At 46.6% G+C, this 27908-nt stretch overlaps 1 protein-coding gene and 1 pseudogene across 1 annotated transcript in view; both read right to left on the bottom strand.

The window, feature by feature from the left end:
* The window catches only part of ESPN (espin), a 116084-nt gene that overhangs the window by 50376 nt on the left and 37800 nt on the right, over positions 1–27908 (bottom strand). The window contains exons 3-9 of the mRNA XM_066637267.1: positions 18981–19167; positions 17424–17606; positions 17014–17145; positions 12748–12917; positions 12605–12612; positions 12297–12323; positions 10846–11114 (exon numbers count right to left, since the gene is read on the bottom strand). Of these exons, the coding sequence (XP_066493364.1) occupies positions 10846–11114; positions 12297–12323; positions 12605–12612; positions 12748–12917; positions 17014–17145; positions 17424–17606; positions 18981–19167 (976 nt within the window). The remainder of the gene's footprint in view (positions 1–10845; positions 11115–12296; positions 12324–12604; positions 12613–12747; positions 12918–17013; positions 17146–17423; positions 17607–18980; positions 19168–27908) is intronic.
* On the bottom strand, positions 26105–26221 carry LOC136660912 (5S ribosomal RNA; annotated as a pseudogene).

Below are 27908 nucleotides of genomic sequence, written 5' to 3'. Positions count from 1 at the left end.
AAATTTTAAATTGTAAATTAATTCTTTTTTTCCCCCTGCCCCTGACACAGTGTCAGAGAGATGATGTGGCACTCCTGCTGAAAAGTTTGGACACCCCTGTGCTAGAAGGTGCATCAAATCCCACTTGGAGGCATGCCCAGATGTCTCACTAACATATCTACTGGAACATGAAATGGGACATTTGTGGCTTCCTCCTTCCAGAAGGGTACAGCTGCCTCCAAGTCTGGGAAGCGACCCCATTAGGCTCCAGTCTGCTTGCCCCATAGTCTAACTGTTAACCTGATGAGAAAAGCAGAAGAGCCCACTGGACATTTGGACCAGGAGCAGAGGCACCGTTGGTCCCTCCTTGCTGGGAGTGACAGCTTGAGGGAAACACGTGGTTTTAAAGGAGAAAATGGTAAAAAGGCTGTGTGGAAGGACTGGATGAAATTACAGAACTCACTCAGGCTACCAAGACAGAAGCAGCAGCAAGTCTTGTTCTTTTTTAACATTAATTAATCTAAAAAAAAACTTATTTTCAGTTTTGTTTGCCAACTAAAGCAGTCTCGGGAAATGCCCAAGCTCAATCCACCCCCCCCAAAGTTTAGGCCCCACCTCAGATGGAGAAGAACTTCCACCTGTCCACTTCTCTCTATTGCCCTTATTCTCTATCACCTGGCAGAATAAGGGCAGAGCATGTGCACAGTCTTGGTCTCTGCTAATTTTGGTGGGAACAGAAGTAGGATTCCCCCCCCCCCACAAAGGGACGTGCTGGGTCACCCTCTGCATCTGGCCCTTCACCCACATTGGTGCCTCTGCACACAGGATGGGACCATCCCGAATAACGGCAGTGCTGTTTAGTATTAACAAAGCATGCATGAAGTTCTAGGGGCATTTCATGGCAGTCTCACAACAGCCATAACAACAGCCCTGCTGTGTAGGCCAGGCTGACCTTTCAAGCCTCTGTTCCCCCCCCCACCAGCAACACAGAGGTGATTGACAGCCAGTCTAAGAACAGTGAGCGCATGGCTAAAGCAAGCTCTGAACTGGGGGCTGGCCAGCACCAGGCTTTGCTCCCAACAATATACTGTGTTCAAATCATGCAGTGCCACATAAACCACTTGGTGTTTTAATCCCCCCCCCCCACTAATTCCAGTAGCAACCAACATCCCGGCCCCCAGCTTATCATCCAGCTCCACACAATCCTTCCTTCTTTTTGGACCACAATTTTTTGGGCTTCCCAAGATCAACACACCACAGCTACACGACACACTATGTTCCATCCACAAGCTCAAAAGCCCTGCAAGGAAGCAGAGAGAGCTCAACTTTGGTCTGAAACACCCTCCCAGTACCAAACCTTTGACTGCTGTCATCAAATGAAGCAAAAAAAAAAAAAAAAAAGATTATTTCCTCCTACCTGTGTGGAGAACCGCTAAGCCCCACTGAAGCTGTTCGGCAAGCCTGAGACATCCGTGTGTCACCTGACACCTGCCCCCTGCACACCTGTGACACTCAAGTCGGCCTCTCCGGTTACAGGGGCCCGCTAATGAATTAGCAACACCTATCAGCTCACCCAGCAGTGACATCAGGCCGGTGCAGCCGCCAATCGCAGCATGGCAGGATCTCGTGCTTCTCTCTTGGCAGAGCCATAACTAAGGATCAGAGATGATGGAGTGGCAGCAGGAAGAATCCAGAGAGGTTTCTCCCAACTCGAATTCAACTCAAGGGAGCAAGGAAAACCAGGGCACCCACCCTTCCAAACACTGGGTTCCACTCTGGTTCAGACACTCATTTTCCCAAAGTGGGACATTTGAACCAGCCTGACACAACTTCCTGCAGAATTATGACACCTCCCCTCTTTTTGTGTGTGCAACTTAACTCTACACAATGAACATGGCCAAAACAATTTAACTTGAGAATAAATCCTATCTGTGTATTATTTTTCACTCTTTATTTCTGTGTTGTTTTAAACCTTTTCTTTTTACAAATAGCAGGATGGGGAAAAAAACCCCTGGAAAAATAAAAAGCAGAATCATTCAATGGAAAGAGGAGCGCCTGATTTGCTGAGTGACGGATTTTGAAAGTGGTCAGAATTTTTGCACTCAGGGGTTTGATTCCTTTCCAAACTGGTCTGTTAGTTAAGGGGCAAATTGGGTTAACCCTGAACCTTCGGTAGGTTGGAAGATCAGTCTTGCACTGTACAGGCTGAGTCCCTATGTATGCTTCCCTGGGAGTAAATCCTATTGAATTAAATGAGACTTACTTCTGAGTAGACATGTAGGATTGGGCTGTATTCAAGTGAGCCAATCCCATTAACAACAGGAGAGTTGGTGAGGGTACACATTGATGTAGAGTCACATCCCAAACCTCCAGCCCAAGTCTGCAGTAATAAAAGAGGATCTCGACAGGATCATGGCCGGTTTTGGGGCCCGGAAGGGACTTCTATCCTAAGAGACAGCAGAAAATTGTTCTATGTTGCCCAAGACCCCACTCAGAAAGGGAATGTTATCCAGGGCATTCCTTCTGGCTTGAGGCTGCATCTTCTCCTGGTGCACAAGTTGTTCTTTGTGCGAATAATCACTGGTATGGAGACACCTCAAGATGGGGAGCAAAGCAAGCCAGGGAAATGGGACACCAGCCTCCAAGTCCCAGGCAGTAACATCACCCGGGCCCGTGCAATCTCCTAATGAGAACTTTGCAGGGAGTGGAAAGGAGGGGAGATTGTGTACACACGCATATCTCGCCTCGGCCTTCGGAGTGCCCAAATGTGACTCTCCAGGTCGGGTGCATGCAAAACAGACTTTGCATAAACACACCAGCCAAGGCAGGGGTGGAAAAAAGGCAGCCTGCTGATGAGGCACATAGAATGGAAGGTACCTACAAGATCATCAAGTCCAACCCCACTGCAGGTCACATCTCTCTTATTTTTTATACCTGCTCTTTTGCGGTATTCAACATTTGGATGTGCTTCACTGGGTTAAGCTGCTGTCAAAAAAGCCAAAGTGAAGCTGTCCTAACAGTGCCATCCTGTCTGGCTTGCTGCCCCTACTAAGCCTCTGAGCAAGCTGATGTCTATCTTCACATTCATCAACTGAAAAATATGCTCAATTACCCAACAGAAGAACATTACATGATAGAATATTATTGAGCTTCGATTCCTGTTTTGCACCCAGGACAGGAGTCCCTACCATCTGCAGTGGGTTATCTCAACCTCATGGAGAGAAATTCCAGTCCAATCACACTTTATTACCAAATCCCAAAGCTGAATGAGACTGCATCCACAGGTTTAGTGTAAATGACTCCCCAAGGGGAATTCAGCTTCCCTTGCTGGGCTATTAGTTCCAACTACAGGTGCAGCCTATTTATCCACGGATTTTTTATTTTATTTTTATTTTATTTTATTTTTTACTAGAATGGGGTGGGGGAACCGAAAGGCACACACACCTTTGCCTCCTTTGCCCTGTGCTGGCATCTCACTCCATTTCCAGGCAGCCCAAAACACTGCAAAAAGGCTCTGCCTCACCCAGACAGGGAAATAGCCCTGGAGCCCTGAAAGAGGTTCCCCTTGCAAAGGAACAGTAACACTCCTGGAGCCCCTGAGCCAGCAAAGAGGCTGAAGAGGGGAAGGGGGGGGCGAAAATCTCTGTAGCCAGAATAGCAAGGTGCAGCAAGGTGTGCACACACACACACACACAGGGGCAGGTGTGGTCGCAACAGAGGGGATTGTTTAAAAAAACCCAGGGAGTGTTTGCCAAATTCCCCCCCCCCATTGAGATGGTGCAGGCAATCACCAACACAAGCAACCCCCCCCCCAATGGTGCAGGCTATCACGACACAAGCAAGCCTTCCCACCAAGCAAAGCATGAAATTTAGCCTACAATCCTCTCCACACTTTCCTGGGAGTAAGCCCCATTGATTGGAATGGGGCATACTTCTGAGTAGAAATGCATAGGGCTGGACTCTTTAAAAGATCAGCATCCCATGTGAAAGAAGCTGGGCAGCTGGCAATGGGGAGGGCTGAGTACGGAGGGGATTGATAACAGCTGCCTTAGTTTCCTTCCATTCGGAAGTGTCAGGCTGCAGTGTATTTTTGTAACTCTATGGAATTTAGCACAACACGTTTTTGTTAATGGACAAATTTATCACCAAAATTAACTATTTTGTTAATAGTCAAAAGGAAAGGGAACTAAGGCAGATAAATAGGCTCCACCTGTACTCAATTCCCTACAGTTGTGTTCTGCTTCCCCTTTCTTATGGAGATGGATTCCATTTCCCCAAAGCCAGGCTGAAAAGAGGAGTATTCAATTGTTAATGAACCTCCATCTGCTGGGATCATTATCTGGGTTAATTCAAACTTTGTCCTTGTAGCAACTATGTAAGGAAATGATTCTGCTGCACTTCCTTCTATGGCTGGAGGCAGACAAAAGGGAGCTTCAGAGAGTTTAAGGCAGTGTTCCTCTGGGAAAAAAGCAGATTTTTGCATCCTTGTTAAAGCCAACTCTGGCAACTGCAGCAAAGTGCCATAAGGGGGCAGGAATGAAGGCAGAAGCTGCTGCTGAATCCTATCCCACCTTCAGAGCCCAAAACAGGTTCTGCACCAGCTAAAGATGTTCCCTTACCCCAAGGAGACCTCTGGCAGCTTCCCAGGCCCCATTGGATATAGTGGTGGCCATTTTGGTGCCACTGTGCCATGGGGAAACATAGGATTGAACTGTTAGGATACTGAACATTTACATAGTGCATTCTGAGTGTGCAAAGTGGGTTATCAAGATGTTATCCTCAAATATTACCCCCATATTGCAGATGGGGAAAACTAAGGCCATGGCAGAATTCATAATGGGGGTGGGATTTGAAATAGAGAAGTTGTATTTGCACCTCAGTCTCTTAGGCATTACTGCCTCCTCTAATACCAGACATTACAGACTAGAGCCAAAATTGATTTTCACATAAATACATTTGGCAAACATTATTTCACTGGTCAATTTGGAGTTTAGACTGGAGAGTGATGTTGAGTAGTGGCTAACCAGATTCATTTCCAATCCTTTCTTTCCAGATGTCCTTAGGCAAGCCCTTCCCTCTCAGCCTCAGTCTTCCTCATCTGCAATATGGGGATAAAACTCACATTGCACAGTTGTTGTCAGGATGATGTCAGGCTGATACATCAGTGCCAGACAAGTGCTATATATTATTTTCCAAAATGTTTGCATTCCAAAATGTCTGCATAAATTCTGCTCAGGGGAGCACTTGAAAAAAACATGAACAGACTATAATCCTGATAGTGACCAAAAAAAAAAAAAAAAAGGTCTGATGGAGCAGGCAAATAAAGAAAAGATATTGAGATTCAGAGTTGCACCAGAGAATTTTGGAGGAGCTGGAGAAGATTTGAGACAGTGAATGGTACAGGTTCTAGCTCAGTATTTGCAAACAGATGAACAAATCATTGATTCAGAAGTTGACCAGGTTTATAGAGTTAATACAAGATTTGCCACACTACATAAAGCTGCTAGAGATATTCTGATCCATTTTACTGAAGAAACTGAGACATAAGGTGTTACAGCAACATGCAAGATTGAAGGAACACATAATCTTCAAGGAGATCCCTCTTAGAATCCTAAGGAAGAGGAAGGATTATGTATTTTTGACAGAAGAGCTAAAAAAGAGGAAGATTATGTTTAGATGGGGAAAACTGGAGGGTGTTATTTTCAGATTTCAACAAAGAATGTACCGGCTGGATACAGTTCAAAAGCCAAGAGATTTTATGCAGCAGGAGGAATAGGAGGATTTAGGAGGACAAGAGGGAAGAAGACGTGTAACAGGATTAAGGCACAATCCTAACCAGGTCTATTCAGAAGTAAGTTCTATTTTGTTCAATGGGGTTTATTCTCATGAAAGTGTGGTTAGGATTGCAGCCTTAATGTCAGGAGGAGACTCTGATGGACAATGCTGTTATTGTTAAAATATGAGACAGAAGAGGAACAGAGTTTGTGGATTAAAAGACTGACATTTACTTTGAATGTAAACCTTAAAGAGAATTTTTATAAAATGATGTATAGATGGTATTTGACTCTACGTAGATGGGCAAAAATGTATCAAAATGTACCAAATAGATGTTGTAAGGGTAAAAGACAAGAAGGAATGTTCTATCACATATGGACAGGTGTTCTATCACCTGTATAAAAGTGAAAAAAATATTGGATTTTTGATATGCTAGTAAATGCAGTTGATATTGAAAGTAAATGTACAGATAAAACCAGAAGCTTTTTTGTTGGGAATATTGCATGATTTGATTCAGAAAGACTATGTATGTTTTTATATATGATATCAACATTCCATCATTGGCATCCTTCAGTCTTGGAAGACTATGGTATCGCGCTCTGAAAAGTGGTTCTGGAACAGCGTCTATTGTGGCTAAAAAGGCCAATTCGGGGGTGACAATCTATATATGATAGCTGCTGAAAGAATATTGGATTTGGCAGAAAGAGATAAACTTACAATTCTTCTTAAAGATAAGTCAGTAAAATCTTTTATGAATAATTGGAAACCATTCATTGATTTTCTGTGCATTGAGGAGAAAATGGGCCAAATAATCTATGCATTCGATGAGTAGATAGGAGTTAATTTTTATAGTTTTTTTTTTTAAAATTTATTTGTGTGGAAAATGCATTCTATAATAAGTGTAGACTGTTTAAGATTTGATAATTAATTTTTTGTATGATTTTTTGTAGTAGAACAAAGAAATGAAGTTCAAGATCTCCGCACTTGTCACATAATTTGCCATGTCTTTTTAATCTTTGTGTGCGTGTTTGCATTTAATAATACTTTTTTTAAAAAAAGGTCTCAATGAGCCAAACTTAGCGCCTTGTCCTGACTTTAAAAGCATTCCAAACTCAAAATGCAGCACTACCCATAATTCCCAAAAAGGACTTGAGAAGAAGAGGACAAACAGACCAGCAGTCCGAGGAGCATCTGAATCAGAAAGGGCTGGAGAATTTTCTGTCCCCTACCGTCAGCTGACTCTCCGTACCATCTAGTTTTCAGATAAGACTTTCAGAGAGAACATAACCTTTCAGACTGACTGTCCAATCCCAGAGGGACTAACGAATCATGCAAGCAAAGCTATGTGCAAGCTCGCTTCAATAACAGATCTCCTGAGTCTGTGCCCTGTTAAGGCGTCACACAGAGCTGGGTAAACACTTTTGCAGATCTCCCCCTCCAAATCTTTCCATTTGGAGGAGCTGAAGCTAAAAGAAATTTCTGATACAACTTCAGAGTTTATTTTCAGCACTTAGAAATCTAGGGGGCTGAAATAAAATATAAAAAAGTGATTGTTCCAGGGTTTCCAAAGACCTCTGGGCATAACAGATGCCACTATCCCTTTGCATGGCAGCACTCTAGCTGCCCCACCTGCCACTCCCTGAATCAGAAAAGGGGAAATGGAGCAAAAGAGGAAGTGTGGAGGAGACCCTAGCTCTCCACTCTTCTTTCCTCCATGCATCCACTTCTGCTCTTCCCTCCTTTGCCTTTCTTAATCAAGGGAGCACAGGGAGGAAAAAGTGGAGGAAATGAGTAGGTTGGCAAAGATGGGCAGCACCCTAACAATATGCCCCCTGTGGCAACCAGCTCAGCTGTCCTCATGGTTGGACCAGCCTTGGAACATCACTCTCATGAGCCAAACTTGCCAGGGTTGTAAAGACCCTTGGATTTGATCTCCCATTTCTGTAAACAATTGTAATACAAATCAGTATCCCCCACTGTAGAGATTTAGGAAAATCAATAAAGGATCTCTGTTGTCCCATGTGGTTCGGCCCTCTATTTCTTGTGCAGTAGAAGAAACTAATATGGACCTGGGAATGCTGATTCACATACATGCTGATACATTGAACACACACAATGTACCTCACGCATCTGGGAGGCTTGTGTGAATGTATCAACATAACTACATGACCTGTCACAGCCAATCAGATTAAAGCTTGGGCACATGAACCTGCTGATTTCGCAGAGGGGCCCCAAGATGCCAACCTCCAGGGGTCACAGCTAATCAAGAGGAAATAGCTGCTAAAGGGGGTGATTTAGAAGTTTCAGCAGAAGTTTGTTGTGCTTTTAAGCCCTGTGCACTGCTAGCTGGGGGGGGAGGGGTCACATTGCAGGGAAACTGGAGACTTGTGTATTTGTTTCCCAGCAATTGTATCTATGCCACACAGTCCAGCAGCTGATAACAGACCACCACAAACAAACAAACAAAAACCCAGCACTATAGAGCAGTGGTTCTCACACATTTAGCATCAGGATCCACTTTTTAGTCAACCCTTAGTCAAGTCTTCAGGATCCTGCAGTGGCCAAGAGGAGAACAGAAGGAGCTCTCTTTGCCCAAAGAGTCTCCCCCAGTCTGTCTGCAAGAGACCCACAGAGTGGAACTGAAGCCTCAGGAAGAGTCCTGCATCAAGGCTGTTAATTGAGCAGCATTCATGAGCCAGAACAGAGGCAGGGGACAAAAACCCATGCAATTAACCAAATTACAAATGAAGCCATCATGTAACTACAGCCCTAGGGCGAGGCCCAACAATCAGTCTATTGTCTTTTGCTGCCCTAGCTCTCTGTGCCTCCCTACCACTGGTGCTCCACCCCCCCACCTCCCTCCATGACAGACAGCAGAGATGATGAGCTGCAGAATAGGAAGGTTTAGGATTTTGTCTGGGAGGCAAAATCCCACCAGAGAGACACAGAGAATGCCCTCTTCTCAGCACTATATGATCCCAGCTAGCCTTCACACATCTGGGGCTGAATGAGTGCTTTGGGGCAAGTGTGAGTTGAAACAAAGTTGTGGAAAGGCAGAACAACTAAAAGATATGGATTACACAGTGCTTAGAGTGTGCAAAGACACACCAGACACTTAGAGGCGACTAAACAGCCACCGGGTAGATGGGACTCATCAGCCTGGGAAGGCAGCTCATCTGAGAGAAGGAAAACTCTGATCCCAAATCTCCACTGCCTTGTGGCTACATCCAGTTATGGAAAAGGCTTCAGGAGTCAACCTCGAGGCAAAATTCGGAGCCGGAGTCCCTGAGGCAGTTCATGGCTGAACACAGTCACGTTCTGGCAACTCCTGCGACGCCGCTGGAACCAACCGTATTGGCCTCTGCCTTTCCATTGGACCATTTCAGCGACGTAGAGAGGGGGGATTTGCTGCATGGGAAACAGTCTATCCTCCATATCTACTTTACCCAGGCTTCGCGCACTGGAGAGGACACTCTGTTCAAGAACCACCATTCAGAACGTGACACCATAGTCTTCCGAGACTGAAGGATGCTAACAAAAAAAGAGTGTGCAAAGTACTCACTTGGTATTATCTTTTTCCTTACAACAGGATAAGGAAGAATGATTATCCCCATACTGCCAGTGGAAATTCAGAGGATGAAAAAACTGGCTTGCCTAAGGTTATCTAGTGAGCTCAGGGTGAAGAGGACATTTCCACCAGAGATGTCTGGATTCACAGCTCAGTCTCTCAGGTATGACTCCATAGGAGAGAGGCTCTGGGCATAAGCTGAATAGTTCCACCATCCTAATCCACCTTGGAGGGTGCACTTTCCCCAATGATGACCTCACTGGTCCTTGCACCTGCTATTTGGGTTGAGATCAGCAGGAGGGTAGAAGCAGTCCCAATAAGGTTTGCAAGCCTGCTAGAGCCTAGAGAGGAGGATGTGGCCAGGAGGGAGATCTGGAGTAAAAAAGCAGCAAACAAAAGTACCCTCTTGCGCTACTGCTCCTCTGCTTCAAACTGTCCCTCCCCAAAGCAATCGCTTTTCTTAAAAAGGACTTTGGGGCAGTGGCATAGCTAGAGGGGGTACAAAGTACTAAGTTTTGCAGAGAACCTCGCCGCAGCATGCAAGAGGCCCCTCCCCCTCCTCTTCTGAGCCATTCTGGGCCCCGAGAGCAAAATGGAGGCGTATGCCTTTGGGGTTCCATTCGGCACTCAGAGCATAAGCTCGCTCGGACCCTCTCCTGTGGCTGCATGATGCAGGGAAAGGTCAGTTTGCAAGGCAGAACTTTCTCCACGCATTTGAAAAAATGCATAATTTCAAATGAATTCATTAGCAGCAAAGTGACAGGATATCAGACAAACCAAGCAAAGGCAAAGCTGCAAGTAACAGCTTTAGGGGACTCTGCCCTTGGATGGTGTCAAGGAAAAAGTGTTGGACTTCAGCTAGGGTTAGATCTACGTTGAAACCCCACTCAGCCACAAAGCTTAATAGAAGCCTGGGCCACCTGTCTCTTTTCTCAATCTAATCTACCTCAAAGGGTTGTTGTAGAGATTCAAAGGGATCAGAGACCCACATGCACTACCACATGCACAAGATTCACTGGAGGAAGAGTGGGATGAAGTAATAAACAGATCCATCAAGCACAGCTTTTTGGTCATGCCAAAATTAGCAAATTCAAACTTTCACTACCTTTCATGTTTCCCCCCTCAACATTTGAACAATGTAAGAGAATTGTGGTGTCAGCAATAGCAAGGAAGAGCTGGTGGATGAATAAGAGACTGTAGAGGCTTGTTGAAGAGGGGAGGACCTGGTTAAAGCAAACCCCAAGAGATTTTGGGGGAAGGGTTCACCTCTTCTAGGACCTGCTTTCTTATGGTCACACTCTGCAGGCCTGAGACTCAAAACAAAATGGTAGAGGTGGCAGTCATGCTGGGACCCATGTGAGTCCTAGTTGCCACCCACTTCTGGGTCCAAGTCACCTTCTAAAGACCTCTGGAATCCCCAGAGTAGTTGGACAAATGGCAAATTGGGACACTCCTACCTGGGACAAAACATATCCAAGGAGCATCAGGAAGACCCGCCCTGTTTTGCGCATCCCGGTTCTCACCTCTCGCTTGAGGACTTCACTCTCCACGTGGCGAAGGTTGTTCTTGGCCTGCACGTAGATCTCTGCCGTGTGCTGGACCTCAGGAGGGTTTGGTGCTGGATAGCCGGGAGGAGGAGGGGGCACCTTAGTGTTGGGGGGAGGTGGCGGCGCTGGGAAGTTGGGAGGTGGCGGGAGGGAGCCATCATCGTTTTTCTTGCCACGCCCTGGCGCTAGGTCTGGGTTCAGCATGTCCATATAGGTTTGCATGTCTGTGATGGTCGTTTCAGGAACTCCTGGAATGAAGAAGTAGTGGGTTTGTGCACATATTCAGGATGGCTCAGTGGCTCATGATGTGCATTGTATTTGAGGCAATGTCCTTTTCACTGGCAGGGAAAAGTGGTACAGAGGGAGTGCTGGGCTGGAGGCCTGCACTTAGTGGGTTATGAATGCCAACACCCTGTTAGTTTTCTCCCTCCTTCCCAAGACCAGAATCAGGTTGGGTCATCCAATGAAACTGATTGGTGGGAGATTCAGGAAGGAATAAAGGAGGATTTCTTCACACAATGGATCATTAGCCTGTGGAACCTGCTGCCACAAGATGTGACAGCCAGAAACTTAGATGGCTTTAGAAGATGATCAGATAATATCATAGAGGACAAGTCCATCAGTGACTACTAGTCATGGTGGCTATGTGGAACCTCCAGAGTCAGTGGCAGTCTGCCTCTGAAAGCCAGCTGCTTGAATCACATACTTCGGAGCTGCCTGGCTTTTCCACAAAGCAATCTGGGATTTGTAGTTCTGCAAAACAGTGGTCATTCTTGAACCAAAACTTACAAATCTCAGTGAATCTTAACCAAACTGTGGATCCAATGAGTTCTTCGTTTCTAAAACCAGCCAATGCACTTCAATTGGGAGGCAGAGGGATGAAGAATCCGAGTTTGCTTACGAGGGAAAAAAAAAAAAAGAGGAGCCCTCAAATACAATTGGGGTCCCCCCCCCAGCTAAACTATTTGGGAATGAGAATCAGGTTTTTGGCTCCTGAACTGTTTCCTTGAATGCACCCAAAACACTTTCCTAGGGACCTGAGCAGAAGCCACTGGAAACCAAGCCAGACCTTCCCTGCACAGCCCTGGGCAAGTTCTGCTTCTTGGTCATGCTCAGGTGGGTCCAAAACCTCAAAATATGGCTTTGGCATACCCAGATCTACAAAACTTGGATCTAGTGGACTTGCAGGAACACCTTCTGTCAAATAAACCCACCTAAGTTTCTAAGATCTACTGAAGAGGACTACCTGATCCCAGTTTGCCACATGTTCGGACACAGAACATGTTCAGAGAACCCTTAAAAAAAACCCCCACTATTCTAAAAGATTATACATCATAGCATGAGCCATGTTGTGTTCTAGATCTAGCTGGGTTTCTTCAATCCAGCCTCCTCCTTTCACACTGCCAACCACCAGGTGAGCTCCCAACCACAGCATGAAGGCAAACAGCCCTCCACTGTTGCTTTGCTCTCAGTGAGGTAGACTGCCTTGGACCATGAAGGTTTAATTTTGCCCTCACAGTTAATCATCACAGCTAACCTCACAGCTAACCATATGGTCGCACAGCTTTTGAGACGAAGCTCACTGTTTTCCAGTTAAGCGTTTCTCTTAAGAAACTGCCAATTTAAATTGCTTCATTAAGCTGGTACAGTATTGGGTTCAATCAGCAGGAAGACATGTAAAACAAAAGTACAGCAAAAGGCCACCAGGTGGCACTCCCCCCTCAATGACCAGCACCACTGCTGCTCCCTCCTCTCCTTGCTCCAGAGAGCAGCTTTGCAACAAACCAGTCTGCAATGGGGAAGGTCTGCTGCTGTCACCAACCCCAGCAGAGTTGCTTACGGCAGCCCTGGCTGTTCCTCTTCTCCCCGGTGCTCGACTGGCTGGAGTTGCAGGAGTCGTAGTTGGAAAAGGTGCTGCTTGGCGAGCCAATGTCAAAGTGGGCCTGGGGGGCAGACATGGTGGTGTTGGGAGAGGACATGCCGGAGTCGGGCTGCTTGTACTCCAGGTCGGTGGAGGGGTCCCGCGAAAGGACCCTGTGCTCCACGCTCTGCAAAAGAAACAAGCACATTGGGAGGGAGAGTCAGACAAAATGCCCCAAAGAGGAGGCCAGATCCAGACCTGTTTGCTCACCCCTTGAAACTGGGACTGGTTTCATGCAAGACTACCCCTTGCCATTGATGGTCCCCCTCTCCAACAACCCTTGCAGCTACCCTAATGGTCAGGTTACTAATTTTGCTTTTTTATACTTATCCATAGGTTTATACCCTAACCTTTTAGCCTACAAAAGGACTCCCAATACAATCAAATAAAATATAAAACACTTACACACACCAAAATACACAAGAAAAACTCCCTGTCAGCCAGGGAGATGTAGTGGTTTGGGAGTTGGACTTGGATCTGAAAGATCCAGGTTCAAATCCCCGCTCAGCCATGAAGCTTCCAGAGTAACCTTGAGCCAGTTGCTCTCTTTCTGCCTCACCTACTTCACAGGATTGTTGTGAGAACACAAGGAGGGGAGGAACTATGTACACCACCCGGAGCTCCTTGGAGGAAGAGTGCTAAAAATATGACAGACAGTCCTTGTATGAGTCATTCCCAGGTCTAAAAGATGTGTGCACACGAGGAGGACGTAAAGAGGGGCTCTGCTGCATTGGATCAGAGAGGCCTAACATTCTTCCTTCTGCGATGGGTAGATGTCTCTGGAAGTGAACAAATGGAGCAGAAAGATAATAACTCTGCAGTAGGTCTACTCAGAGTAGGGCTGTTGATGCATAGTGTCTAAGAGGCTAAGTTGCAAATCAGAACTTCCCCAGTTCAAATCTGCTGTGATCCTGATGGATGGCCCTAGGCAAGTCCCTCAGCCTCAGTCTGAGCCAATAATGGGGGCAATAATACATCTATTTTAAGGACTGTATAAGAGTATACTTGTGCATGGACAAAGTGCTACACAAATGCTATGGATGCTTATGTGCTGCTCCCACGCATGAGGCAGACTTGGGTTCCAGCCGGGGGACATCATTAAGGCAGGCAGCTCCTTCTGGCCCACTTACTGTTTCTGCAGATGGAACAACAATTACTACAAGCTGTGAAATGGGTCCATGTGTGTGGTGCACATGCCAAAAGCCTTAATACACATACAGGACCAGCCTATTTATACACGGATTTGACTCAACACAAATGGCCCCTGCAAATGAGAAAGAATGTGCTGATCCCTGGAGAAGGGGAAAAATGCATCCCTTTAAAATCAGTTTTAAAAACTGAACAGTCCTTTAACAACAGCCTCCTTAATGAGAGGGGGGGCAGCAGGCTAACAATCCATCAATCCTTCTCTCTCCTTCAGACCCCTCCCTTCCCCTAGCAGGTGAAAGTAAAGTGATCATTTTGCATTGGTGAAGGGAGGGGCTGAGTGAAGTGCTGATGGATTGTCTTCTTAATGACTCTTATCTTAGAGTCAAAAGGTCAGCAAGGCTGTTTTTCAATCACTAGAGCAAAGAAACTTTGTTTTTTAAATTGATTTGCTATAGTGCAAGGAACCCACAGGAATAATTAGTCTCAACCTGTAGTTTATTTTGCAATTTAATGTATCTAAGGCTGGGCTTTTAAGCCTTTTTGGAACTATGCACTATGACCCCCTCGACATAGATATCTTTTTTGCCATACCCCACTGAAAATGGTGCCCCCCATACCTGGAGCTTTATTGAGGATGTTCAGAATCTCAGTTCTTTTTCTTTAAAACAAACAACAAACAAACAAACACACACACACACACACACACACACACACACACACACACACACTTCTATCATCTAGGAAAATAATTCTAGACAGCTCAAACAACTGAGTCAAGCTGCACTTTACAAGCCCTCTGAAATTATCAACCAACCTATCTCGGGGCAAATTCTTTCCACATCCCAAATGTGGTGCTCAGTTGGCCTGGTACTTGAGCCAACAGCAAACCAGGCACCAACCCACTCCCAACATAAGAGCAACCTCTCTGGGCAACCCAGTGTCCTGTCTCTGGTGTATGCAGCCCAAGGTCGTGGAGGAAAGAGAAATGAAGTTGAGAATCAAAAATGGAGGTGGGGGGAGGAGAACAGAAGCTCTTCCTGAAAGGTACACAGAAAAGGTATCAGGTTATCAATGATTATTAAATGTGTATTTGTTACAGGGAACCATCAATATATCAGATCAATGTATGTGATGCCTTACTGAGTCACACAAACAAAAAAATACATCTTTGCCCCAAGGAGCTTACAATCTAGAATTCAGTCCTGGAAGAGGTAGCAGAAAGTGGGAAGAAGGATGGAGCCAAGGGGAGGGAGGGAAGACATTCACAGCTATTGCTGTAAATACTTGGGCTTAGTTTCAGCCTGAGGAAAGATGGGTTTTGAGGACTGACAGAGGATCTATGCCCAGCATCAGGGACAGCAAGGAAGAGGAGCCCACCCTCTTTTCTACCCTGCCTCCCTACAACTTTTCCTCCTGCCCCTTCAAATTCCAGCCTGCAATTCTGCATCGCACAATCACAGCCTCCAGAAACTCCCAAGATCCCAAAGGTGACACACCCCCATAGATCTCCGCATAGATTTTGTCCAGAAAGCTCCCCCCCCCCCAGAAAACCCTGCTTACGTTGCCCATGATCCCAGAAAAGTGGGTGGCCTCTTGCTCCCCTCCAGCGTGGCCCAAGCCGGAGGATCAACCTTTTTGGCACAGGAGGAAAACATAACACGGCAGGGCTGAATCGGTCCCAGGGGGCCCAATGACAGCAGCAAGCCTGCCTCACTGCAAGGGTTTCCTGGAATCATTAGCCTGGCTGCCCGGGGTAACCTGCCAGCTGCGGAGCTCCCTCTGGCCTCCCTAATCCGTTTCAAGAACACTTCTTCCTTTCTAAATTGAGAGGCCAGGGAACTGAAATCTATTAGGACGGAGCTGAAGGGGGGAAGGAGCTATGGGGCGAGAGGAAGGTAATGCAGCCTGACATACCACCCCTTGCCCACCTACACATTTAAGGCATGGAATAGCATCCTGTGCCCGGCTGCGATGCGCACAAGAGAACCTCCAACATCACCATGCACTGCCACAATCCCCCAGAGAACCCGGCCAGCAGGTGAGAGGAAGGTCAGCTACTGATTGCATTTAAGAGTTCCCACCTGCCTTTTTATTTTTTTAAATCAATCTCCAAGCCAGTTAAGAAGAAACATAAATTAACAAGCAGTAAACAAATAATGTTTAGCATTTTTTTTTTAGTTTCACATATTATCTTGATGCACATCTTACAACTCTTTCAGTTGAGGAAGCATTCTTATCCCCATCTTGCAGATGGGGAAGACTGAGGCTGAGATGGAGGGGCTTGCCAACGGACACCGAGGGAGTTCGTGGCAGAGGTGCCATTCCAACTGTGGAAAGTCTTGGTTGGCCCTGAGAGCCATTCCACCACACCGGCTGATTCTAAGGAACGAAATTTCGATCAACAAGCAAATGTGGCTGCCGTGAGCAACCAATCAGTCATTAAAAGGCTCCCAAAATGAAAATGTCTCCAGCCAGCACCTGCAGGAAAACGGAGGGGTGCCAGGCACAGGGTTTCACGACCAGGGTGTCACTACAGAAAAGGCCCTGCTTAGGACTCTGCAGAATAAAACTGTCCTGGGCTGCTGTCTGGCCATTTCTTTTGGAAGGAAGCAACCTGGAAGGTGGACAACCAAGACGCAGAGTTAATGTTCCTTAATGGCAACTGGAGATTTTCTGGTTGCGAAATACCCAGAGGAGGCTCTGGAATGGGGAGTTTAAAAGAAAGGAGCCCCAGCACAAAGATAAGGGGAGGAGCAGATGCAAAGCATGGAGTAGAAAAATACAGAAGGAGGCACTTGAAGGACAGACGGACAGAGGGAGATTCAAAGACTGAACTGCACTTGGAGGTCAAAGGGCTTTCAACTCCAATCGTATGTGAGGCAGAAGCTCTGTAATTCGGCTTGAGCACATGCCCTTCATTTCCATATGATGCTGGATGTGTCTATTCATCAGTACACCAAGCTCTGGGCTGCCCTTCCATGAGGATGCTCTGGGCACGCACAATGCGCTCCCCCTTTCTTCATCAGCCTCTCCGATCCCACTGCCTCCCTCCACCCCCACCGCCAGGTCCGCACCATGTTCTCCACCGTGCGCAGATACTTGGCGCAGTGCAAGTGCCCATTGTAGTCTGCCAAGTCAGCAGCCGTATAGCCGTCCTGGTCCCGGATGCCAAGGTTCACGCCGTTCACCACCAGGATTTGACAGCACTGACGGAAGAAGATGGACACAGAGGGGGGAGAGCATGAGCTTCGGGAGCCAGCATGATTCAGGGTTGCCGGCACATGGAGCTGATTGGGAAATCAGCTGCTATTCCACAACCCACCCAGCGCCCAGAACGGCTGACTTCCCTGACCTTCCTTAATAAATAAGGCTGTTTCTATTTCTCCTGCCTGTCCTGGCAGAGTGTCCACTTACCAGCTCCCTCCAACCCCAATGGAGAAAACTGCTCCCCAAGAAGCTCCCCCAGCGGGATGCTCAAACTCACCTCTAGCTCGCCATTTTCAGCAGCGTCATGCAAAGGGGTTCCTCCCCAGTTGTCTGTGGTGATCTCCCCTCCGTGTAAAAGCAGCCAGCTGAGGACTTTGGCATGGCCCCGGCTGGCGGCAAAATGCATGGCGGTGGCCCCGTCGTCATCCTGCTCCAAAAGGCTGATGTCGGTGAAGCTCATCTGTGAGTGAAAGAGAAAGAAAAATGGAGTGCAGAGAATAGGTGGGGAAACACGTGAGGTGGTTCTGCTGCAGAGTGCCCCCCCCCCACTCTCTGGGTGGGAAACTGGGAATGTGGTGGCAGGCACTTTGAGATCCTGGGAGGGAGATTCTTGGAGGGGAATCCGGGAAATTACAGGCCGATCTGTGTCAGATTTGTTCCACGTAACCTGGTGGAGGCATAATTAATGATAAAGTTATGAAACATCAAGATAAAGTTATCAGACATCTAGAACAGTGATTTTCAACCTTTTTCATCTCATGGCACACTGACAAGGCACTAAAATTGTCAAGGCACACTATCGGCTTTTTGACAATTGACAAGGCACACCATGCTGCTAGTGGGTGCTCACTTCCCCAACTGAACCAACTAATAAATGACCTTCCCCCCAATTCCTGTGGCACACCTGTGGACTACTCATGGCTCACCACTGTGCCATGGCACAGTGGTTGAAAATGGCTGATCTAGATAGAAGAACAAGACTTGCTGATGGAGAACCAGCAGGGTTTCTGCTCATCAACCTTCTGGAGTTCTCTGAGAGTGTCCATGGGCAGGTGGAAAGAGGTGAGCCAGTTGATACTGAACACTTGGACTTTCAAAAAGCAGAAAGGAAGGACTTTCCATTCAGATCTGAGCCATCATCTGCCTTCTTTCCCATTACCCATACTCAAACGATGGCTGCCTTTGAGTCGCACACCAGTCTACAGTTAAGAACACTTTAGATTGGCCAAGGAGGTGTCCACATTAATTGAGCAGATTTTTTTTACAGGTTTATAATGCATGAATATAGAACTGCTGGAGATGGTAAAGTCCCATCTTAATTGAGGCATTCCCCCCTTCACGCAGCGCAGGAGGGAATGCCTCTTCGGAATAAAAACTTATGCAATCAAACAGCTAAGAGACTGTGTATTTTGGAGGATTAACCAATCCTTAATCGGTTTATTATTGGTTGCTGACCCAACTGACAGCCAGCCAGGCGTTTGCACATGTTACGGAGGAGAGTGCTGAGCCAGTACATTGGAGAGTGGGAGGAACAGAGGTTGGCACATCATCAGTTAGGGAGGGAAGCATTTGGCACAGTGTCTCAGGCATCAGAAACTCTTGGGTCAGCCCTGGCTGGAACTCGCCGTGACCATAATCTGTGACACTTTCAAAGAAGCCCACTTGGGTTCTGGTCACAACCCATTTTGGGGTCCTGACGCTCTTATGGGAGACCCTTGACCTAGAGGAAGAAGGTCTGTGAGATCATGTGAGGGCATCAATGGAAAACCAGACCTCCAAGCAGTCCCTTTCATTTGTTGCTGTGGCCAATTTGACCCAAGCTCCCCCCGCTCACCAGCCAGACGATGACGGTGTTGTGTCCCATCTGGGCAGCTGCGTGGAGAGGGGTCATCCCATCATTGGCGCGTACGTGGGGGTCCGCTCCACAGTCTTTGACCAAGTACTGGATGATCTCCAGGTGGCCCTCCTGGCAGGCCAGGTAGAGAGGTGTGGCACCATTCTTGGTTTGGGCACTGACGGAACTGCAGAGACAAAAAAGGAGGGGTGCAGTCAGACCTTTGCCTGAATTTTTGCATTGAATTTTAGACTGTAAATGCCTTGGGGCAGAGGCCAGGAACTTGTCCTCTTCTATATTGCAAATCATATTTAGCACTCATACTGTTTCTTGAGTATTACAAACACTGGACAAAATGATTTTGAGGTAGTCTTAACAACAACCCTGTATAATAAGGGAGCATTGTTATGCCCATATTGCAGAAAGGAAAGACTGAGACCAAGAAAGGGAGTACGTTACTATGTGAGTTCATGGCCAAAGGGTGATTCTAACCACAGAATCCCCAACTCACAGTGCAATCCTATGCACGTCTACTCAGAAGTCAGTCCTATTTATTTCAATGGGACTTACTCCCAGATACGTGTATAGAATTGCAGTAGTCTCTTAAACTTTGCAAACCCACTCTGAAGGAGGAATATACAGGGCTGGCTAATCAGTGAGGCCAACTGAAGTGGTTGCTTCAGGCAGCAAATTAATGGGGGGGCACTACTTGCCTCTAATGCTCTTCCTTCACCTTCCACTCTCTTGATTGGAAAAGAGTGACAGAGAGGAGGAGGAAATGTGGAGCAGAGGAGGGCGCTGAGCTGGAACATCAGAGGGTGTTCAGAGGCCAACACCATTGTGCCAATCTGGGGTTGGTGGTGGTGCAGGGGATCCATTGTACCTGGGCCAGGGTCAAAAGGGGGCCCAGAAGGGAAAAAAAAGGTGGCCCAAGAGTCAAATTCATATTTGAAGGGAGACGATAAGGGGTCCAAAAGAACCCTCTGATGAAATTCCTCTCAGTGGCTCTAGAGCACATCATGGAAGGGGGTAGCATTTGGCCTCAGGAGCTTAGGATGGCCCTGGGGATATACATTCTTAATTCTCTCTCTCTCTCTCTCTCTCTCTCACTCACTCACTCACATACACACACACACACACAAAAGGGGGCTTGGGAGAAGAAACCCCTGCCCTTCCCCCTGAACTTGGCCAGGTCTGCTCTCCACATTGTGCCACCCCAGAGCGTCACTAGGCTAATCATGACGCTTAGAATAAGCTCCTTCCACCAGCTTTTTGAAGCAGGCCATGTTGCTGTATTGGAAAATAAGCAGATTACACATATAGTAAACGTGGGAGAGGTGGCCACCAGCTGCTGGGAAAACATCTCAGAAGCAAAGCAGTTCGCGTCCCCCTTGGCAAGAGAGTCCACGCAGTGTTGGGACACCCTACATCACAATGTAGCAAGCACAAGAGGGTGGGAACTGGGACACAGATGCAAGATTGCTTAGGCACACCAGAAACTTGTGTGGTAGAGTCCTGCCAAGATTAAGCCACTTTGATCTGTTGGTGGTAAATTCTTGGGAGATCAGCTGTATAGATTTTCAATGGAAGGTCCCTTGGTTGGCATGCAGAAGGTCCCATGTTCGATCACAGGCAGCATCTCCAAGTAAAGTTGAGAGAGACCCCTGTTCAAAACCCTAGAGAGCTGCTGCCAGTCAGTGTCCAGACAATGCCGAACATGATGGACCAATCCAGAAGGCAGCAGCTGCCTATGCTCAGCACTGAATGTGCTCAGTGCTCAGAAAGAACACCAACACTCTTGGCACTGTGTTCAAACCCACAGCACAGATCTGGCCTGAGGAGCTGCAGGGCCCAATTGGCGCTGCAGGGCCCAATACATTATTTTTTTGCAGAGCCCCAGGTTCACAGTCAAGGTCTGTTGAATTGTAGAAGTATAAGTAAACTTTACTGTAGATTTTATATGCCTGTGGTAGCATGGAAAGTCATCAAACTATGCACTTAAAAAGCGCATGTGACTTAGGGCACAATCTTAACCAGGTCTACTCAGAAGTAAGTCCTATTTTGTTCAATGGGGCTTACTCTCAGGAAAGTGTGGTTAGGATTGCAGCCGTAATGGACCAAATGGAGCTGCACACATTTTAATACAAAAATTGCATACATGTAAGCCTACGACTCAACAAAATATGTAGCTTATGTTTGAAAAGTAAACAGTAAATAATAGTAGATTACCCTAGTGCGGGGCCCAATTGGGACCAACTGGTTTAAAGCCACCCCTGCCACAGCAGGTTCCAGACCTGAGAGATCAGAGAATCCTGGAATGTGAGAGTTAGAAAGGACCTTGGAGGGCATCTGATCCAGCCACCTAGAAGGCGCAGGTATATCAAAAAAACTGTACAATAATAAAACACATTGCATTTGTATAACACTGTGTGCAAGTCTCATCTAGTGTGTTACCTTGATGTAGTTCTCTAAGGTCAGGGAGTGCCGATTATCTCCATATGGCCGCTGGAGAAGATTAAGGGCAGTGACACCAACACCAGCTCTGAGTACAAGAACATTTGGGGTGATGTTGCAGTTCTCTCTCATAGAGGACAACCCAAAAAGTTATTAATCTGGGCTGGAAAACATGTGGCAGCAATTCATAGGGCCCAGCTTCAAGATTACAACTCCCACGAGGTGGTGCTGTGACTCGCAAACACGCAGAGAACTCAATCCTGCCATTTCCCAGTCCAAAACAAAAGGACTAACTCCAAAACTAAAAGGACAAAAATAACATCCACAAGGTCGCCAGTTCGAGGCCACTGGCACCGTGCGACCTTGAAGCAGCTGACAAGCTGAAGCCGAGCTATTCCATCTGCTCTGAGCGTGGGAGGATGGAGGCCAGAATGTGAAGCCAGATCGGAATGAAACACCTGAATGTAGTGGTTCTTGAAAGAAAGAACCTTCTTTCAAATTGTAAAAATCCCTATTTAATAAGGGATTTAAATAAAGCCTGCCTATGTAAACCGCCTTGAATAAAGTCTTGAATAAAGACCAAGAAAGGCGGTATATAAATACCTGTTATTATTATTTGTTATTAAAAGGGGAGAGGGAGGTTGACTGTTTTACTCCTGGCAGGGGAGGTGCTGGGGACTGGAGGAGAGAGCTCCCCAGCACTGGACCCGGACGTGTTGTTACTAAGATCCAGGCCCACAGCTTCTCCTCCCAGTAGCCTGTTGTGTTCTATTTATAAGGAGTGACCCTACAAAGGTCAGAAACACAAGCAACCAGGAATAGATCTGGTTGACCATCAGTTAAGCAGTGGATAACCCGTACACAGGAGTCATCTCAAAAGCCAGGCACATCTCCATATGCAAGCTGGCAAACAGAGAAATGATTCTTAACCACCAGGCAATAAGCAGGTGTTTACAATCCGAATTCAAAAGCAAACCAACTAACACCACAGCCCCAAATAGAGACAAATCACAAAAGACCTTGTGCACACAAAGGCCAAGGAAGGTCCTTAAGTCATTATCCCAGAGCTCAGCTTACAAAAGATCAAATTAAAATACAGATCTTTTACAAGAGACCAGATACTGAATGGTCAGCTGGAATTGGGCCAGTCATACTGTCTCTCTCTCAGCCTCACCTACCTCAAAAGGTTGTTGTGAGGACAAAAGGAAGGGAGTTATTATTAGCTATACCACCCTGAGATCCTTAGGTCAGGGTGATATAGAAGGTGGTATAGAAGGAAGGAAGGTATAAAATGTAAAAAAATATATTTTTATATATTTATATTTATGTACTTAAGTATATAAATATCTTATACATATAAGCCCTTCTTTCTCTTTATGCAATCATTATGATTATTATTTCACAGGTATTTCCTAGATGCTGTCTTTACAACACCTCTGTAAGGTATGCAGGCAGTATCATCTCCGTCTTGCAGGTGGAAAAACTGAGGTAAAGAGCAGCTTGCTCAGGGACTCCTGAGTTCATTGCAGAATCAAGATTCAAAATAGGATAATCTTGATTGATCCTCAGCTCACTCTCTGAGCCACTAACAGCCCAATCTTATGCACATCTACTCAGAAGTAAGTCTCACTGTCTCCAGTGGGGCCTACTCCCAGGAAAGTATGCACAGGATTGGAGCCTAAGCCACCCCAGCTTTTGTATGTCTTGCCTTTCAACAAAAACAAAGTTCAAACAGTGATTTTGCAGAGCAAAAGGAATGAGAAGTTGCTTCCCTGCCCCAGAAGGGTTCACAAGTGTTCACCAGCAAACAGCCCCTGGAAACGATGCTCTGCTAAAGTGAATGGGGACAGTTTCTCTCTACTTGCTAAAGAAAAGCGAACAGCCCCTTTAAAAGCTGCCTCTTTGCTCAGTTATCAGGGGCAGATGTATATTTGTAGCAGGAAAAGCTAGCTTTTCCCCACACCCTGATTTTTTTATATTTACAAGATAGCTTTCCAAATGAATTGGGGGGGGATCTGTAGTTCTCAGGCAGTACGGTTATTGAGACTAACCAAAAAGCAAGTGGCAAGCTTTGGAGTTCTACACAACACTTCATCAGGCAGATGGAAACAAAAGGACAGAAGGGGAGGAATTGATGAGGGGATGGGGATGTTGCAGGAGCCCCTGCAGCTTCTAAAACCTAAAGATGGGAAGTTAGAGGCTTCCTTGCAGACTTCAATCAACCTCTTAAAAGAACAAGGCGGTTTCAGTGCACACACAGAGTTCCTTAGACCAGGGGTGCCCAAACCCCGGCCCTCAAGGACTCCCAATCTGGCCCTCAGGGAGACCCAGTCTCCAATGAGCCTGTGGCCCTCCGGACTTGCTGGAGCCCGCGTTGGCCCAACGCAACTGCTGTCAGCATGAAGGCAACTGTTCAACCTCTCGCCTGAGCTGTGGGACGACGGCTCCCTCCACTGCTTGCTGTTTCACATCTGTGATGCAGCAGCGGCAGCAAAGGAAAGGCTGACTTGCTTTGTGCAAGGCCTTTTATAGGCCTTGAGCTATTGCAAGACCTTCATTCATTCATATAAATTCCATCTCTAATATATTCATTTATGTAAATTTATTCAAATTTGAAATGTAAATTAATCCTTCCCCCCCCCCCCCCGACACAGTGTCAGAGAGATGACGTGGCCCTCCTGTCAAAATGTTGGGGCACCCTTGCCTTTGACAAAGAAAGCAAAAAATAGTGAAGCTCCTCCCTGGCCCCTGCTGTTTTCGGAAATACAAAGTCTACAGATTAACTTGGTCCAGTCTGCAGCACAAGTTATTGTGGGAATGGGGATAAGGAAATGGATAAGGAGGTTGTGGGAAGGGAGGAATAGGGCAGACAGGCAGGAAGGCATTTCAGGGGCAAGCTTCCCCATTGGAAATGACCATCCTACTTTCAAGGGTGTGGATTTGGGTGCAAAGCTCACAGGGGTCAATCCCACCTCCCCAAAGGTGGGCACAGGTGAACACTGTGGCATCCGGCATCACAACGGCCAGTTTATGAAGCACTCCATACCTGTTGAATTCACCTGCTGAATATTTCAGAAAGGAGAAGCAATACATACTCTGCTCTCTATATCAAAACAGCTGCCAAGAGCTTCAATAATTCATCTCTGTAACTCCGAGAAGGGTGGTGGGAGGACAGCTTTTCTGGGAGGGAGCAAAGCCAGGTGCTGACACTTTGGAAAAACGACACACCTTCCTTTCCCACCTTCTCCCACATGTGGTTCTCTCTGGCATTTGGCCCTTCCGTTTATACGATTGCTGGCACATGGATAATTTCAGCACAGTCAACCCAGTTCACTGGGAAGCCTTTGCTGATGGTCAATCTTTGCCCAGAATGGTACAGACTCTCACAGGCCCCCTCTACTTCCTGCATCAAGATTCGCTCTTTTTCTGAGATCATAAAATCCTGAGATGGGGTCATGATTTTTACAAGGGGAAACTATGACACAGTGAAAATGGCAATGCAGCAATCATGTGCATGAAAGGAGGGAATTTTTCACTGCAATATTTCCCCCATAGAAAGTTTTCAGTTTCTAAAAATGCTTATAGGTTTTCCAAGACAATGTAATGTCTCAAATGCGTACCTCGGTAACATCAGCAAACAGGGCCATATCTCAGTGGGAATTAATGTGTTTGGAGCAAATCTTGCTAGCATTTGTGTCATGCAATGGAAGCTTGTGCCTGAAAGCATCTTGGCTGCTTCGTTTCTATGCCACTGGAAACACCTGGACAGTGTCCAAGGGCCGCCCCATATAGAGAATGTTATAGCTGTTCAATCGCAATGGGGTTAAGTTATACACAACTTAGGGTGCAATCCTAACCCCTTATGTCAGTGCTTTCCAGCACTGACATAAGGGCAACGCAGCTCTAAGGGAACAGGAGGCCTCCGTGAGTGACACCCAACTGCAGGATGCAGCACACGTCCCATTGGCACCGCTATGCCAGTGCTGGAAAGTACTGACATAAGGGGTTAGGACTGCACCCTTAGATTTTCTTCATAAGAAGCTGTCTTTTCCTGAATCAGACCATTGGGAGGTTGGTATTTTCTGCACTGACAGGCACACTGACTCCACTGAGCCACAGCCCCTTCCTTCCTTCAGGGAGGGACACAGTTGGTACACCAGTGGAAGCTGCACAAATAGATTTAGGACCCAATCCTACATAAGAACATAAGAACAGCCCCACTGGATCAGGCCATAGGCCCATCTAGTCCAGCTTCCTGTATCTCACAGCGGCCCATCAAATGCCCCAGGGAGCACACCAGATAACAAGAGATCTCATCCTGGTGCCCTCCCTTGCATCTGGCATTCTGACATAGCCCATTTCTAAAATCAGGAGGTTGCGCATTCAAAAATAGCCAAACTATTCAACAGGAGTACATTTTTTGATCAAGCAAAAAGGAATGGGGTGGGGTTGGAATGCTAGCCCTTTCTCATGAGAGAGGCCCTGCCATTACTGCTGGCGAAGAAGCACACCAGGTAACTTAACTCAAGCCTCGACCTTTTCAGCATGTGGCTAATTGCATCACCGGCATGTTACCCATTCCAACAACAACAACAACCCCCCCCTTTTGCAGGCTATGCTGATGGAGTCAAAATGGTTGGCAACCTTCAGTCTCGAAAGACTATGGTATAAGCCTACAGCACCCAGTATTCCCAGGCGGTCTCCCATCCAAGTACTAACCAGGCCTGACCCTGCTTAGCTTCTAAGATCAGACGAGATTGGGCATGTGCAGGGTAACAGTTGCTGTCCAAATCAACACAGAATTCAGGTGCCTTGCAAAGACTCAGTGTGCCACTCCTACCTAGGCATGCTTCCAGGCTATGAAAAAAAGTAACACCTGGCAAGCAGGCAGGACAAGGGATACACATCAACCCATTTCCTGGAGTGGTTCATTCATTCTGAGTTTTTACTGAATTGACATGAGCTCTGGGGGCATCCAGGCTATCCTTATGCTGGTCAATTTTCACCCGGGGCTGCTTGTGGCTGTTGTTGTTTTTTTTTAATGCTCATTTGCTGTTTCTCTTCTCTATACAGACCCCAAATTGTGCACAATATTAATGTCATAAGAAATCAGGGCCAAAACAAAGCACCATAACCAATACAAGTTATAAACAAGTCAAGATCAACCTAAAAAATTAGACCTTGAAACTGATCAGGTGGGCATTTCATCAGAGGGCTTAAAAGTGGCCATCCCAGAGGGATATAGGGATGAGGGCCAGCACTGTTGCCAGCAAGGGGCAATGCCCAGGTTGGGTGGCACCTCCCCATGCTGTGCAACACTCCCGGACTTACCCAGAGCAATACGCAGCACCCGGAAGTGATTTGGCAGTGACAAAGTGACATCATCACATACACACCACCGAATTGCTTCCCATTTCCAGGGTGGCCATTTCCAGCTGTTCAGAGCTTCAGGGAGAGTGGGAGGGCCCATCCACCACCAAATGCAGAATGGGCACTGCTTGGTGTGGACTCGGGTTGTGTTTCCATCATCCTGCCAAGGTACATCACCTGGTGTGGACCACCACCACCCAACTTCCGGTGCGGGAATATTTATTTGCTATGATGCTTCTGCCATGGCTTTCTGGAGCTGTATTTCTGGGGCTTTCAAACTCAGTTCATCATATCTTTAGAATTATTCTAAACATTAATGCCCTCATTAACTGGGTAAGAAGCACCTTTACAAATGGAGGCCATCTCCTTTAGCAGCTGGAGAGCAATTGTCCCAACTCACCCCAGCAGAATGCCTGTCACTCTGTTTGCTAGTGTCTCCCTTCTGTTTAGATTGTAAGTCCCTTGGGGCAGGGAACCACTTCTACATTCATTTTGCTACATAACCCGCTTTGTAACCCCATTGTGTTGAAAAGCAGTATACACATAATCCGCAGACACTCGCCCACAAGTCGACCTACCGCAGACACCCATTCATAAGTCGACCCCACAGATAAGCCAAAGGCAGGTTTTGAACCAACAATCATGGAATTTTCTATGACCCTCGGATAAGTCGGGGGTTAAACTTAGGGGGGTGTCTGACTATTGTTTTGTCTGATTTTACCCAAGGCCAGATCCTGAAAAATAACCTACCACTAATAGTTACCTAAGAACTGTAATCTCTAATTTATTAAAAACATAGTAAAAGATCATAAGATACATTTTTATTCTTTTTTAAAATTCTGGTCTTCACCACCTTTTTGTAAACACTATCAGAGTAAGTGCACTGTAAACTACATACCAGTAGAACAGTGGTTCCCAACCTGGTATTCATGTACTCCCAGGGACACTCAACAGGACCTTTAGGGCTACTTGAAAAAGAATGGCAGAAAAAGACAGACCGTGCTCCAGAATGCCTTGCAAGGACCAGCAAGGCAGGAAGGGGAGTAGCTAGTTGGCTGTGAAAGCCCACAAAATAACTAGTTTTGGTCATCAGTTCATCTAGAA

The sequence above is a fragment of the Tiliqua scincoides genome, chromosome 9 (genome assembly GCF_035046505.1).
Source record: "Tiliqua scincoides isolate rTilSci1 chromosome 9, rTilSci1.hap2, whole genome shotgun sequence".
Taxonomy (NCBI): domain Eukaryota; kingdom Metazoa; phylum Chordata; class Lepidosauria; order Squamata; family Scincidae; genus Tiliqua; species Tiliqua scincoides.
Note: the sequence above shows the minus strand (reverse complement) of the source record. Positions and strands in the feature narration are given on the sequence as shown.